The sequence below is a fragment of the Castanea sativa genome, chromosome 12 (assembly GCF_040712315.1).
Source record: "Castanea sativa cultivar Marrone di Chiusa Pesio chromosome 12, ASM4071231v1".
In the NCBI taxonomy this organism is placed as follows: domain Eukaryota; kingdom Viridiplantae; phylum Streptophyta; class Magnoliopsida; order Fagales; family Fagaceae; genus Castanea; species Castanea sativa.
The window spans coordinates 29,445,020-29,458,756 of NC_134024.1; the positions used below are offsets into that span (position 1 = coordinate 29,445,020).

Sequence of the window (13,737 nt, forward strand, 5' to 3'; positions counted from 1 at the left end):
TTGTAGATGTAATTTGAGATTTGCAGTAAACTAATACTAATTTTGGTGATTTTTCAAATTTTAATTTTAAGATTTTTATAAACTCAACATTAGAGGTTAGCAACAACAAATCATCAATATTAGTTTATGAATAATGCTAGGGATACATCCAACTACACACTTGAATCCACAACATGCCTCACAAATAAACATATCTTACAAACCACAACAAACTTTTTTTTAGAGATAGTTTTCAACCTATGATGTTTAATAAATTTTACTAGCACATGAGCTACAAAAAAATAAAATTACAACAATATTAAAATTAATTCATTGCACAACATGAAATCTACCATGTTTCCACTAAGTAGGACCGCTAAAGTCAAACAAAGTACAGACCATCAATTTTAATTTCTCTCTTTTCCAATTAGGCCGCCTGCCCATTAACTTCTCTAACGATAACCACACATTTGATTCCTAAAGCATTAAAACAAAAATCCAACTTTATTTTATATTTTTAATCTTTCTTGTTTCACCTGTTCCATTTTTCTCATTGTACCCGTGAGTCTATGACCAACATATTATTTAAATTTTTTATTATAACATAATCTTCTCTCTCTCTCTCTCTCTCTCTCTCTCTCTCTCTCTCTTGAAATCTCAATGAATCTTATCTCTATCCTTTGCTGACATTTTCTATTGACACTTATCTCTTCTCTATAAAAATCTGAGTTTTTCTCCCTCTCCCTCACTCTCTATTCCTGCTAATGTTACGGCTTGAACTATGAAGCAGAAGATGAAGACATACTTAAACCCAGCATTAGCGGTAGTGTTACAAGGTCTGTTCAGATCCACCATTGATTCTTGTTTCAAACCTTGATCAGATAATATCAGATCATTTAAACGAGACCTCACTCAGTTCTCTCATATATATATATATATATATATATATATATATATATATATATATGAAAGTGCAATTTTTAAAAAAGTTGGGGGGGGGGGGCATTGTCCACGCAAGTCCGAATGTAGCTCCGTCCTTGCTTGGGGTGGGTTTATGGAAAATCGGTTAACCTGCGTTTATATATAATTCATATAATTCCTAACTATTTCAAAAACAAGAATAACTCAAATATGCATATCTAAAAAATTTGACAACACCACTGCACACCCTTGATGCAATGGTCACTCCACAAGTATAAATGTTTGTGGAGTGTGAGGGGCAAGGGCCGAGGTTCAAGTCTCCAAGAGAAAACTTCACACACATATACACTTAGATTAGGCTAGAGTAAAAATTCTATCTTGTATCAACAACAACAACAAAAATTGACAACATTTATGATGTGTTATAATATGGCAAGCTTGTATTAGTATTTAGTTCTTATTTAGATACACCATTCATATCTTCTTCTTTTTTACATAATACTAACAATCTATCACATCAATAAAATTCAAATTTTCAATCAACTTTTTTGTGTCTGTAGCAGTAAAGTCGGTATCGTACCGTACTGGCCGGTACGTCCGGAATTCTTCGTACCAGTCGATGAACCAGTACTGAAACACCTTCAAAATGCACTGCTCAAGATACCGGCTTATATCAGACAATACCGACCGTACCAGAGTATACCGGACGTTTTGGCTAGAAAAGAGAAATTCGGCCGGTACAAAAACTAAAAGGAAAAATAGAAGAAATGCATGATTTGAACAAACCCCAGTGCAGCAAGTTGCCACCACTTTGACATCGCCGATCAGATCTTCTTCTTCCTTTTTTCTTTTTTCTTCTTCTCGTCTGTTGTCCTTCTCCACTGCTCTGTTTTTTTTTTTTTTTTTCGAAAGGTCCACTGCTCTGGTTTCTTCTCGTTTTTTGCTAAACAATGAATAGCAAGTGGTTTCTCTTTCTTTGTTTTGTACTTATTTGAAATTTCCTAAGCCCTTTTACACTTGACTAGCTTTGGAAATGTTGAAAACTTACATTTTTTTTAATATAATATGGACTTAACGGTTCGGTCTTTCCTTCTTTTTTAGTTTTGAGCCCCACATTATATGATACATTAATTGCATCACATCAATCGAACCTTTTAGGTTTTTTTTTTTTTTTTTGAGTAGCAACTTTTTAGTTTTCAATATAAAGAAATGTACAACAATGACTTAGTGCATTAATATATTCTTAAAAAATGTTTATTATCAATATTATTATTATTGGAAGTGATACTTTAAGTTTGAGATTTGACATAATTAGTGAAATATGAGTTTGAAATTTTATAGTTCTTAATATAATATATATATATATATATATATATATATATATATATATATATTATATAAAATAGCGATAAACCAAAAACGGTACACCGGTACTGATCGGTATCTGAAATATATTGTATCGGTGGCCAAACTGGTACAGCCTCTGGTACGATATTCACTTCCTTAATCTGTAGACTATAAACTTTCACAATCTTAAACGTGCACTTTATAAAAGTAGAAATAAAAATCTAGCCAAGGAGTGGAAAAATCATTCTTAGATCAATATCTTTTTGTTTTATTTTTAGATAGTAGAGTAGTCCGACACATATATCTTCAGTTGTTCTAGACAGAAGGATGTGACAAACTTATAATTATTTCTCTACCCAAAAAAATAAAAAAGAAGAAAGTGACATGCATGTTCATCTTTGGCGATGAGGACGGTGACAAGTTGGAGTTGGTTTAGAGAGTAACTGCTACGCCGTCCAGAATTGCCAAAGATGATGCTTGCATTCACGCCACATGCACTATAATTAAAGGAGCTCCATTGGAGACTCTCACTTGCAGTAGTTAAATCAAAGTCTAAAGAGAGAAACAGACACAGAAAAAATGAGAATCCAACAGCAACAAGTAACTGAAGTAGTACCATCATTAACATGGGGTGGAGATAGCCACCGTGTAGCAGCCATTAATCTGGAGGAAAGCCCTGATAATTCTGACAAACATGATCATAAGGACTCTCAAGTCTCTCTCTTTTGACCCTCTTTTCTTTCTTTCTTAATTAGCTATATATTTTCTATCTTTAAATTGCTTAGTTCTATATGTTTGGATAAATCATCTTGTTAGAATCAAGATTTGAGTATAATATATATGATGTTCCAGAAACCTAGGTGGAGAAAATTCCTATCATATGTAGGCCCTGGATTTCTTGTCTCCATGGCTTATATTGACCCAGGCAGCTGTGAGTCTCTCTCTCACTATGCGTTTGTGTGAATGTGTGTATTTGACGAAGTAATATCATTTTTACCATGTCGCAGTGGAAACTGATCTGCAAACTGGAGCAAATTACACATTTGAGGTAAATCAAGTAGGAAAAAAAATGGAACTATTACCCAAAATATGATGGAAGAGAGAATGAAGGCATGCAGATATATTATAGGTTTAATTACTTTCAAATACTTCCTAAGAAATTATTTTTACTTGTTTTAGAAGTTTTAATTTTATCACTTCTTGTTAAAAAGAGAGGAGATATAGATTGTTAAGATTAATATAATTTCCAATGATAATGTATTTTTTGGTGCATTCACACAGGAAATTTTCTTTTTTCCATTTGTTACTTTTAGTTTCAATTGTTGTTAAACCAACTAAACTTTTGCAATAATGTCATATTTTAAATGAATTATTTCTTATATAAATTCATTTCACATGAATGATTAGTGCCCTACCTATAGATTTATACATGAATTTAAATACATGAATAATGCTACAAATACAAACTATTTTACAACATTTTTACAAATTGATATTATGACCAACCTCTTAGAAGCTTTTATTTCATCATCTAGGCTAAGTGCCCATTATTAACATCATTTTTTATTTAACAATAATCATTCACTACATTAACAGTTTGTAAAATAGTTTGTATCTCTAACATTACTCTTAAGTACATTTTCCCTCATTAACATATGACAATAAATTAATATTTTGACATAAATACAAAATTTTGCTGGAATAAAATGTTTAAAAGAAAAGTATTTCATTTTTTATTAAAGAAGGACTTATGGCACAAAGTAGAGTAATTTATTTAGGTTTATACTTTACTAAAGTATACTTCTGGCCTTTAAAGTTTAAGATTGTTTTCATTTTGGTAATTTTTGTTTTAAATTTTCATTTGACTCTTCATTTTAATTCAATTTTCATATTGCCCTCTAAGTTTCAAAATTTTCATTCAAAATGAAAATTTGGAAACATAAATGACCAAAATGAAAATAACCCAAAACTTTAAGCATAAAATATGTACTAAAGTGAAGGGCCATACTAATTTGAAATTAGTTTACAAGAGAAATATTAATCATGGTAGTGCTCTATTCTGTTTTCAGCAACTGTGGGTGCTACTTATTGGGTTTACCTTTGTACTCATAATTCAATCCCTAGCTGCAAATCTTGGTGTAAGCACTGGTAAGATGCACAGCAAACCAATTCTAGAACAAAATATAGCCAATTGATAAAAGTGAATATCGTTTCTGCCGCAATTTTTCTTTCTACTGGTAACTAATCAAGCTAAGTATTTGTTTGCATATCTCTACAGGCAAACACCTTTCAGAATTATGTAAGTTAGAGTACCCAAAATATGTGAAGTATTGCCTATGGTTGCATGCCGAATTTGCTGTCATAAGCGCTGATATACCCGAAGGTAAAAGAATAAAATTTACTTAAAAAAAAAAAAAAAAAAGATATCTTACATTCTTGCGTTTTCTAGCCTTATCATTCTTGAATTTTCATTCATCTCTCCTTGTTCATATTCAAATTAAGGGAAAAATTACTCATCAAATAAACAAGCAACAAGACAATATAGATCATGTTAATTTTTAATTTTTCTATTCATGGCAGTGGTTGGGACAGCCTTTGCACTAAATATATTATTCCACATCCCGGTTTGGACTGGAGTTCTCATCACTGGTTTAAACACTCTCTTACTTCTTGGCTTGCAGAGATATGGGGTAATTTATTCATTAATTATTTAAAGTTTCTGGTGGCATAATTTAAGAATCTTTTCCAGTCAATTAATTATTAAAGAAATTTGGGTGTTTAATTTTTTTTTTTTTTTTGGTAGAAAAGGAAATGCATTAAAAGAAATTAACTAGAGAACAATAAAAGGTTCATGATAACATCGAAAAAGAACTAACCATTTAATTTAAGTAGGAATCCAAAACACCTAACAAGTTCGTACAGGTGGACTATCATACAACACAAAATCAATAACTTTTTTTTTTTTTTTTTGGCTAGAAAACACAAAATCAATAACTTGATTGGCACCCATCCTAGCTAACTCATCAACCCACCTATATATATTAGTTGCTTGAAAGCAACGGCTAATGCAAACTTGGGTAAGCTGGAAAACCAAAAGTATGCAGTCATCCACAATAGAGGAAGATATTAGTAATTAGAATTAGCTATCAAATCAACAATAGCTTTACATCTAAGTCTATCTCTACAGCTATTAAATAGAGGTTTTGGCACATGAGAAGTCCATCACGCAATGCACACAACTCATCTAAGAAATTGGCAGTTGTTTTAGATAACCCACCAATTGTCACTGAATCATCACAAATAATTCATACTATGGTGTTTAATTTTTATACTCTACTATATGCATTCACATTACTTTGTGTAATATTTTTGTTCCAATTATCAATTATCGACGTGCGTTTATGTCTTGCAGTCACTATTATTATTTTTTTAATTGAGTATAATATTCTTATGACCAACTATAAACTACTAGTTACGTTTTTTGGCCATTTAAATTTTTAAGAAATTTGTATATAATATATTCCTTTTCATGCACTTCAGCACTTATAGGTGTGTGGATTATTTGTATAGTTTCAAAGTTCTAACCAAATTCCAAAAAATAAAAAGTCAAAACAAGCATGGTATGTTGTAATTTGTATGAAGTGATATGAACTCAAAGTTCGACAGTGAATTTTTTTATTAACTAGATAAAAAGTGTCTATAGCCATATCTACAGTTGCTTTGGTTAAGTCAATTTTTGTCTTTTTGGTGAGCAAAACGGTGTGTGTTGATGCGAAAAGATAGAAGAAATTCTACTCTAATACCAAAACAAAACTTGATTGTCGTCAGTTGATGCAGAGGCATTCAACGCCTGCTGGGCTTGCTGGCCCTTGGGCTCTTTTTATTTTGTTTTACGTCTATGTGTAGTTGTGTAAATCATTTCCATTTTCTTTTTAATATTTATTTGTGGTGACAGTGTTTATGAGCAATGTAGCAGATTGTTATAAGACAAAATAAAATAATAAACCATCAACCGAAACCATCCACAATTAAAAATAAAGCTCATGTGAAAATGTTATAACATTTTTGGTGTTGTCATAATATTTTTACAATTTCTAAGGTATCAGTTGCATATAGATAAAATATATATATATATATATATATATATATATATATATATATATATATATATATATATATATATATATATATATAATATCATACAATGACCTACCACATCTTAGTATAAAGGTATTATTAAAATGTGACATTTTTTTATTGTTATAATATTTTTGCAATTGCTAAGGTGCCTATGCAAAATGGCATAAGAGCTGAATTTTGCCTAGTCAATTCCAAAAGTCACCTACATCAGCTTATGCATCTATTGTGCAAAATGCATTTTCGCTATAGTGCTGATGCAAATATACACAAGCATTGTTGTTGTTCATTTTAGTTTTTATCATTTCTGTGCATTTCTCAATGATGAAAAAAGAGAGTAGATGGTAGTTTTGTTGTTGTCACAATATTTCTGTAACTGCTGAGCTGTGAGTAACTTGTAGATCAAAATATATTAAAAGAAAACAATAAAATATCATACCATGAGCCACTGCAACTTAACATATTGTGAAAACGTGACATTTTGTTGTTATCACAATATTTTCACATCTGCTAAGAAGTTCATTATGGATCAAAGTAAAATAAATTAAAAAATTATTAGACTAGGGCGTATCACAACTGAAAATAAACGTATTGTGAAAACGTTGAGACATTTTGTTGTCAAAATTTTTTCACAACTACTCAAGTATAAGTTCCTTATAAGTCAAAATAAAATAGTAAATTACCATATCAAGACTCACCACAACTAAAAATAAAGTTATTGTGAAAATATTGTAATATTTTGTTATGTACCTAAACTTTTTGGTTTGGTCAATTTTGGTGAGCCAAAATTCAGTATTTCATGCATAGTTTTCTTAGGTTGTCTTTTGTTTTTTTGTTTTTTTTACACACCGACATAGTTTTACTAAAAAAAAAATCCTCTTTATTCCTTTATGTTTTGGTTAGTTCACAATTTATTCCCTAAACTTTAACCAAGCAAATTCTCCCTTTATATTTTGGAAACAAGTGAATATCTCCTATTGTTACTCTCTCAATTAAATCTTAATAGAATCTTATGCTACCCATTGTGCAACATCTAAACTACTACTACTAAATTATAATATCCCAAAAATTTCCTTCATGTTTTTTTTTAATGTGTTAGTCATGTTTGGAAAGTTGTAATAGTAATATAAAATGTTCTATTTGTTACCTAAAGAATACTAATTTAGTATGTTTTAACTTTTAATCTTGTAAACTTATAATTTTATATAATTCGATGACACATATGTCTTTTGTTATCTTGTTCTTTTTATTTAAAAAAAACATAGATATATTTTCTTACTTTAAAGGGTTTTTATTAAAAACTAAATAAGCTAAACATTATAGCTAGACACATAAAATGTAATATGATAAAGAATGAAGTATGAATAAAAATCTCCATTGTGGATGGATGTAGGTATTTGTTGAAGAGAATCAATTGCATATGGTCTTATTCATTACAAAAATTTAAATATTATGATAATATGTCTTAGCAAAACTTAGTAGCTTATTGTTGGAAGATGATATTTGTTGTTGTTGTTGTTATTATTATTATTATTATTATCATTCTTAGAATCTTTTTAGTGAGTGGATATTGCATTTAGCAAATAGGTTTTAAGAAACTATTATAGTAAAATAGATATTTATACGTTAAATAGCTACGTTAAGTTTATATGTAATCAAAATTCTTATATGAATGATATTAGCATTATATGACATACATTTTTTAGTAAATGGTTTTGTACTTCTTCAAATAGAAACTCTATTTTAAACTTCTCACCCAAGGGGCAGCACGTGTGAATCAAATTAGTCTTCCAAAAAAATACATGGTCTCAACCTGAGTTAATTTTTTATAGTTCAAAAGGTTGAATTTCGTTTCCCTTTTCATTTTCTAGTTTCCACATTAATTTTAAGAAAATGTTAAATGTATTACAAATTTAATTACATAAAATTTACAAACTAATGTGATAATGAATCTAATTTATCAAATTCAACCACCTATTAAATGAATATTTGATTTTTTTTTTTTTTTTGAAATTAGTGAAATAGTAGTTTGTAAACTCTATATAGTAAAAAGGTCATATTAACAAATACCCTTAGGATAATGATTAACAATCCATTTTAAAAAAGTTTTGACACTATTTTTATAAGAAATGGAAAAAACTATCAAAGTAATAATTGTTTTTTTTTTTTTTCTCATAAAAACTTTTTTTAAATGAATTATTAATCATTACCTTAAGAGCACATGTTAGTATTTCTCATAGTAAAATTGTAGCATCTCTAACATGACTCTTAGTTTTAATGTTAAAAAAAAATTTTGAGTGGGCAGGTTAGGAAGCTGGAGATGTTGATATCGGTGCTAATATTGGTAATGGCTGCATGTTTCTTTGGGGAAATGAATTACGTGAAGCCTCCAGCTGCTAATGTGATAAAGGGATTGTTTGTACCCAAGCTCAGTGGCCAAGGAGCCATTGGAAATGCCTTAGCCCTTTTGGGTTCCGTTATCATGCCGTACATGATTTACTGCTTCATTAAATATCCTTGCTCATTATTTCATAACTATTTCTTTTCTATTTTCTAATTGTTTGTGTGTTAATATTATTCATTCCATTTCTTTCTCATCAATAGGCACAATCTCTTTCTCCACTCGGCTCTTGTGCTATCCAGAAAAGTACCACGTTCTGTCACTGCCATCAACGTAAGAAACTAGTGCTTTCATGCATATTCCCAGCCATTAAGACTTAATGAAAATGTTAAAGCTACTTGCACTTTCACTGCAAAAAGTTTATAAATTTATGTGATAATAAATGTGATCGATCCCACGTTAACAACGAAATAAATAAATTTATTAGATGTTTTTTCATGGCGTGTTTAAAGGTTGACATAGCAATCTGTATAGTTGTGCTTGTATTATTATGGGGAAGCTTTGCCTAACTACGAAAAAACGAAAACAACACCTCATGTAAAACCAAAAACTACACCATATTAAGTCAAAAAAATAGAAAAAGAAACTGACACATAATAAAAAGAGTAATGTAATGTCAAAATATTTTCACAACATATTTTATGTGACAAACTAATATTGGTGAATTAAAAAATAATGTCAGTGATGGGTCTAAATTACAACTAGTAACAGTTTTTCACCAAAAAATTTGTTGTGAAAATGTTATAGACATAACATTACTACATGCAAAAAAAAAAAAAAAAGAGAACAAAATGCTCCCTCACATGAAAAAAAAAGTTAAAAAACATATCACCTTTTGCTTCCCAGGTGACAATTGTTGGAAAAAAAGTTATATATATCATAAACAAAAATTCACAACAATCTCACAATATTTTCAAATTAATTTATAATTTCACACATGGGCCGATTATAATATGTACCCACTATAATCTGTATTTTAATTTTTTTTTTAATAGCCATTTATGAAATGATAGTCTAATTTGAGAATGTTGTGAATTTGTTGTGAAAACAATTTTTGTTGGATCCCACCTTTCATTATTCTCTCATTCACAACAACTTTTACTTATCTTTTTTTTTTGGGGGGGGAGAGGGGGGGGGGGGAGCTCAAAGCATTTTAATTAGAAAGTCACATATTTTACACAAAATCATATTTTATAAAATTACATAATATCTTTGTAGGTTACTAAAACCTTAAAGCCACCATTATCCTTTTTCTCTTCCATCTTTTAGGTTTTTCAAAGTTTAAAATTCGGTTGTTTTCTATAACCCCAAATTGATGTATGTTTTATTTTGCATGTATATTGCTATACTATATATGAACACTTTTAGATTTATTTATTTTAAGGAATCAAATTAGATTTTAAATTTTATATATTTAGACTAATCTCCTAGTTTGATTGTTAGAAACTATTAATTGATTATTTTTGTTTCTTTATTTTAACGATATATAATATATACTTGTACTTTTACATTTATATTAGACTTTGTATGATAATTACATTAGTTTAGCATTGTTTATTTATTTTTTTGTTAATATTGATTAACTTTTTAGATTATTTTTGCTTTTGATTTTGTCACCCGAAATCCTGGTTCTACCACCGATTATCACTCTTAAGAAAAAGACAAAAAAAATTATAAAAAAGTGCTTTAATAATTACATAAATTTGGATGCCATATTTATTATGGTTGGAGAAATTTTAAAAAAAAAAATAGTACTCATAAACCATATAAACATAGTTTATAAAACTATAATTTATTTAATTGTAGAAGGGACAGATAATGTCTTTATTCTAAAACAATTGCTTTTTGCTAATTTGTCAAATGCTTGTGTCTGCCTCATTTTGTAATACTGCAGGATGCATGTCAATTTTATTTGATAGAGAGTGGATTCGCATTGGTTGTCGCATTTTTAATCAATATTGCAATAATCTCTGTATCGGGTACCATTTGCTCAGCCAACAATATGTCAGATGATATTGCAAATCAATGCAATAATCTTAACCTTGGCTCGGCCCCTTTCCTTCTAAAGGTTCAAATTTATATATGAAGTTATTAAATATTAAAATAATGGTTAGATGATAAAATTTATCATTTTTTTTCAATTGAAGCTTTTGGGGTAAATAATAGTATACCAAAATGAATCCAAGTAAATGTATAAGCACAAAGTCTAACAAAAGCTTTTTAAAATTGTTTTATGTGTGTAGAATGTGTTGGGTCGGTCAAGCTCAATCATATATGGCATTGCATTACTAGCCTCAGGGCAAAGCTCCAGCATTACAAGCACTTATTCAGGGCAAATCATCATGCAGGTCTTGAAAATATGTGTGTGTGTGTGTGTGTGTGTGTGTGTGTGTGTGTGTATATATATATATATAACGCACAAGTATATATACATACATAATGTGATACTACCCTGATTAATTAATTTAAGGATGGTGTGACATTTTTAGGGTTTCTTGGACTTTAAGATGAGAAAATGGATTAGAAACTTGATGACAAGGTGCATTGCCATTGCACCTAGTCTTATTGTTTCCATTATTGCAGGATCTAAAGGTGCAGCCAAACTTATCATCATCTCAACGGTTTGTAACTTGTGAACTATGTCTTTTTTTAATGTTGATAGCTATATTCAAACATATATAGGATAAAAATTTAATGGGTTTTGCAGATGGTACTTGCATTTGAGGTTCCATTTGCTCTAATCCCTCTCCTTAAATTCAGTAACAGTAACCCCAAGATGGGACCACACAAGAATTCAATCTATGTAAGTTGTTTTTGTACTTCTGTTCTTTTAAATGAGGTCAGCTAGTACAGTAAGCCTTGAATTCAATTGACTAGGGCGATAGACTGGTTTTATAAAGCCTATAAATGAAATTCATACATATAAGTCTACGACATTAGATATTATATCTTAAATTCAAAAATTAAATTCGATCATAGGACTACATTACTTAATATAGCATAAACAGTATTCCTTTCTTTTAACGAAAATTAAATTCAACTATATAGCTTATTAATCGATACAATCACGTGATTGAATTTAATTGAAAAAACTAATTTTTTTTTTATTAACTAAGCATCAGACAATTATGCTTGTAGATTATGGTGATCTCGTGGACCCTAAGCGTGGCATTGACTGGTTTTAACATGTACTACCTGATTACAGCCTTTGTGGGTTGGCTAATTCACAACAAATTACCCAAGATTGCAAATGTGTTCGTTGGGATCATAGTGTTTCCCCTAATGCTTATTTACGTTTTAGCAATCTTATACCTTACCTTTCGAAAAGACACTGTCGTAACATTTACTGAGCCCATAACGCATGACCAACCAATGGCCCAAAACAACATGGAACACGGGCTTAGCAATTCTTATGAGGTGATCGAGGCTGATCACATTCCTTACACACAGGATTTGGTTGATATCCCACTACCAGAGTAAGGGGTTTTTCTACATCAAATTCAAATGCAACAAGTGCCAAGGTGTTTTGTTAGTGGGAGGGAGCTCCCAAGTTAAATGTGACATGTACTTTCTTCAACTTCCTCTAAGGCTTTCTTCCTATGTAAGTGTAATTGAACTGCCTATGGTAGTTTGCACTGCACCTTTATAAATTTATGTTAAACTTCTAAGTTTGTCATTAATATGATAATTATTGTAACGACATTAAACTTTTCATAATAGCTATTTAGTCTCATTTATATCTATATAATATCTAAAAACTAAAGCGTAAGATTTATTATTTTTATGCTCCTGTTAAGCCACATCACCATTGCATTTAGGCCCATTCGATCCACTGCAATCCATTTCAGTCTATTCAATCCACTTCAGTTCATTTCGGTCCACTTTGGTCACTACGGTCCATTCAATACCATTTCTCTCTCAGAATAGAAGAGACTAGAGAGTGTCTCTGTAAATTATAAAATCCAGCTGTAGGGTTAAGAATTGACCTTAAATCAATTAACCAGTTACCCAAGTGCCAAGTTAATTAATTGATCCAAATTACATGCAAATCCAATTAAGGCACAATCAAATCACCAAACTAAATTAACTAACTGCAAGATAAAAATAGAGACCAAATTTACTGCTAAAAAAAGATAGGGACCAAATTGACTATATAACCCCAAAATATATGAACCAAAATAGTACTCCTTTTTTTTATACAAGATAGAATTTCTACTCTAGTCTAATTTAAGTGTATATGTGTGTGCAGCTTCTTCTTATAGACTTGAATCCCGATCCTTGCCCCCCACACCCCACCCCACAAGTACTTATACTTGTGAAATGACCATTGCACCAAGGGTACGAGGTGGTGAACCAAAATAGTACTTTTACTTATAATGTTGATAAGGTTAAATTATTATTTCAAACTTTTTTTCTTTTAATACTAGATAGAATTCTACTCTAGCCTAATCTAAGTGTATATATGTGTAAAACTCTCTCCTGGAGACTTGAACCCCGACCCTTACCCCCCACATCCCACAAGCACTTATACTGGTTTGAAATTATTATTTCAAACCTTCAATATAAATGAACAACACAATAATCAATGATGTCAATTTAATCCCTAAAATTTTATAAATGATTCAAAGTTTCTTTTGTCCCTATATGTGCCAAAATTAATTGCTAAATCAAACAAACCATGCCTCATCTAAACTGCATGATTTGTTTCTAAAATGGAAGGACAGAGTTGACACTAAAGTTTTAAACTGTTTCGCAACTTCAAGAACAAAATTAACTTCTTCTTTTTTGAGGGGGAAGAACAAAATTAACTTAATACTTCAAGAGTGCAATGGAAATATAACTCCCAACACAATTTACCAACTAAATTTATATTTGTCCAATCAATAAAATAAAAAATCATGTCCGGTTTCATAATTAGCCTCTAGAACAACCAAACCAACGTCGTTAGTCAT

The 13,737-nt window shown here is 30.2% G+C and overlaps 1 protein-coding gene across 1 annotated transcript; it reads left to right on the plus strand.

Annotated features, from left to right (window-relative positions):
• The first annotated feature begins 2,795 nt into the window (after window positions 1–2,795).
• On the plus strand, window positions 2,796–12,520 carry LOC142620897 (metal transporter Nramp6.2-like). Its single transcript, XM_075794205.1, has 13 exons — window positions 2,796–2,961; window positions 3,100–3,178; window positions 3,255–3,295; window positions 4,317–4,395; window positions 4,526–4,630; window positions 4,828–4,937; window positions 8,690–8,871; window positions 8,989–9,058; window positions 10,680–10,853; window positions 11,029–11,133; window positions 11,275–11,406; window positions 11,493–11,588; window positions 11,924–12,520. Exons 1-13 carry the CDS (start codon window positions 2,827–2,829, stop codon window positions 12,263–12,265), a joined length of 1,650 nt encoding a protein of 549 aa, XP_075650320.1. The 5' UTR covers window positions 2,796–2,826; the 3' UTR covers window positions 12,266–12,520.
• The last annotated feature ends 1,217 nt before the right edge of the window (window positions 12,521–13,737 follow it).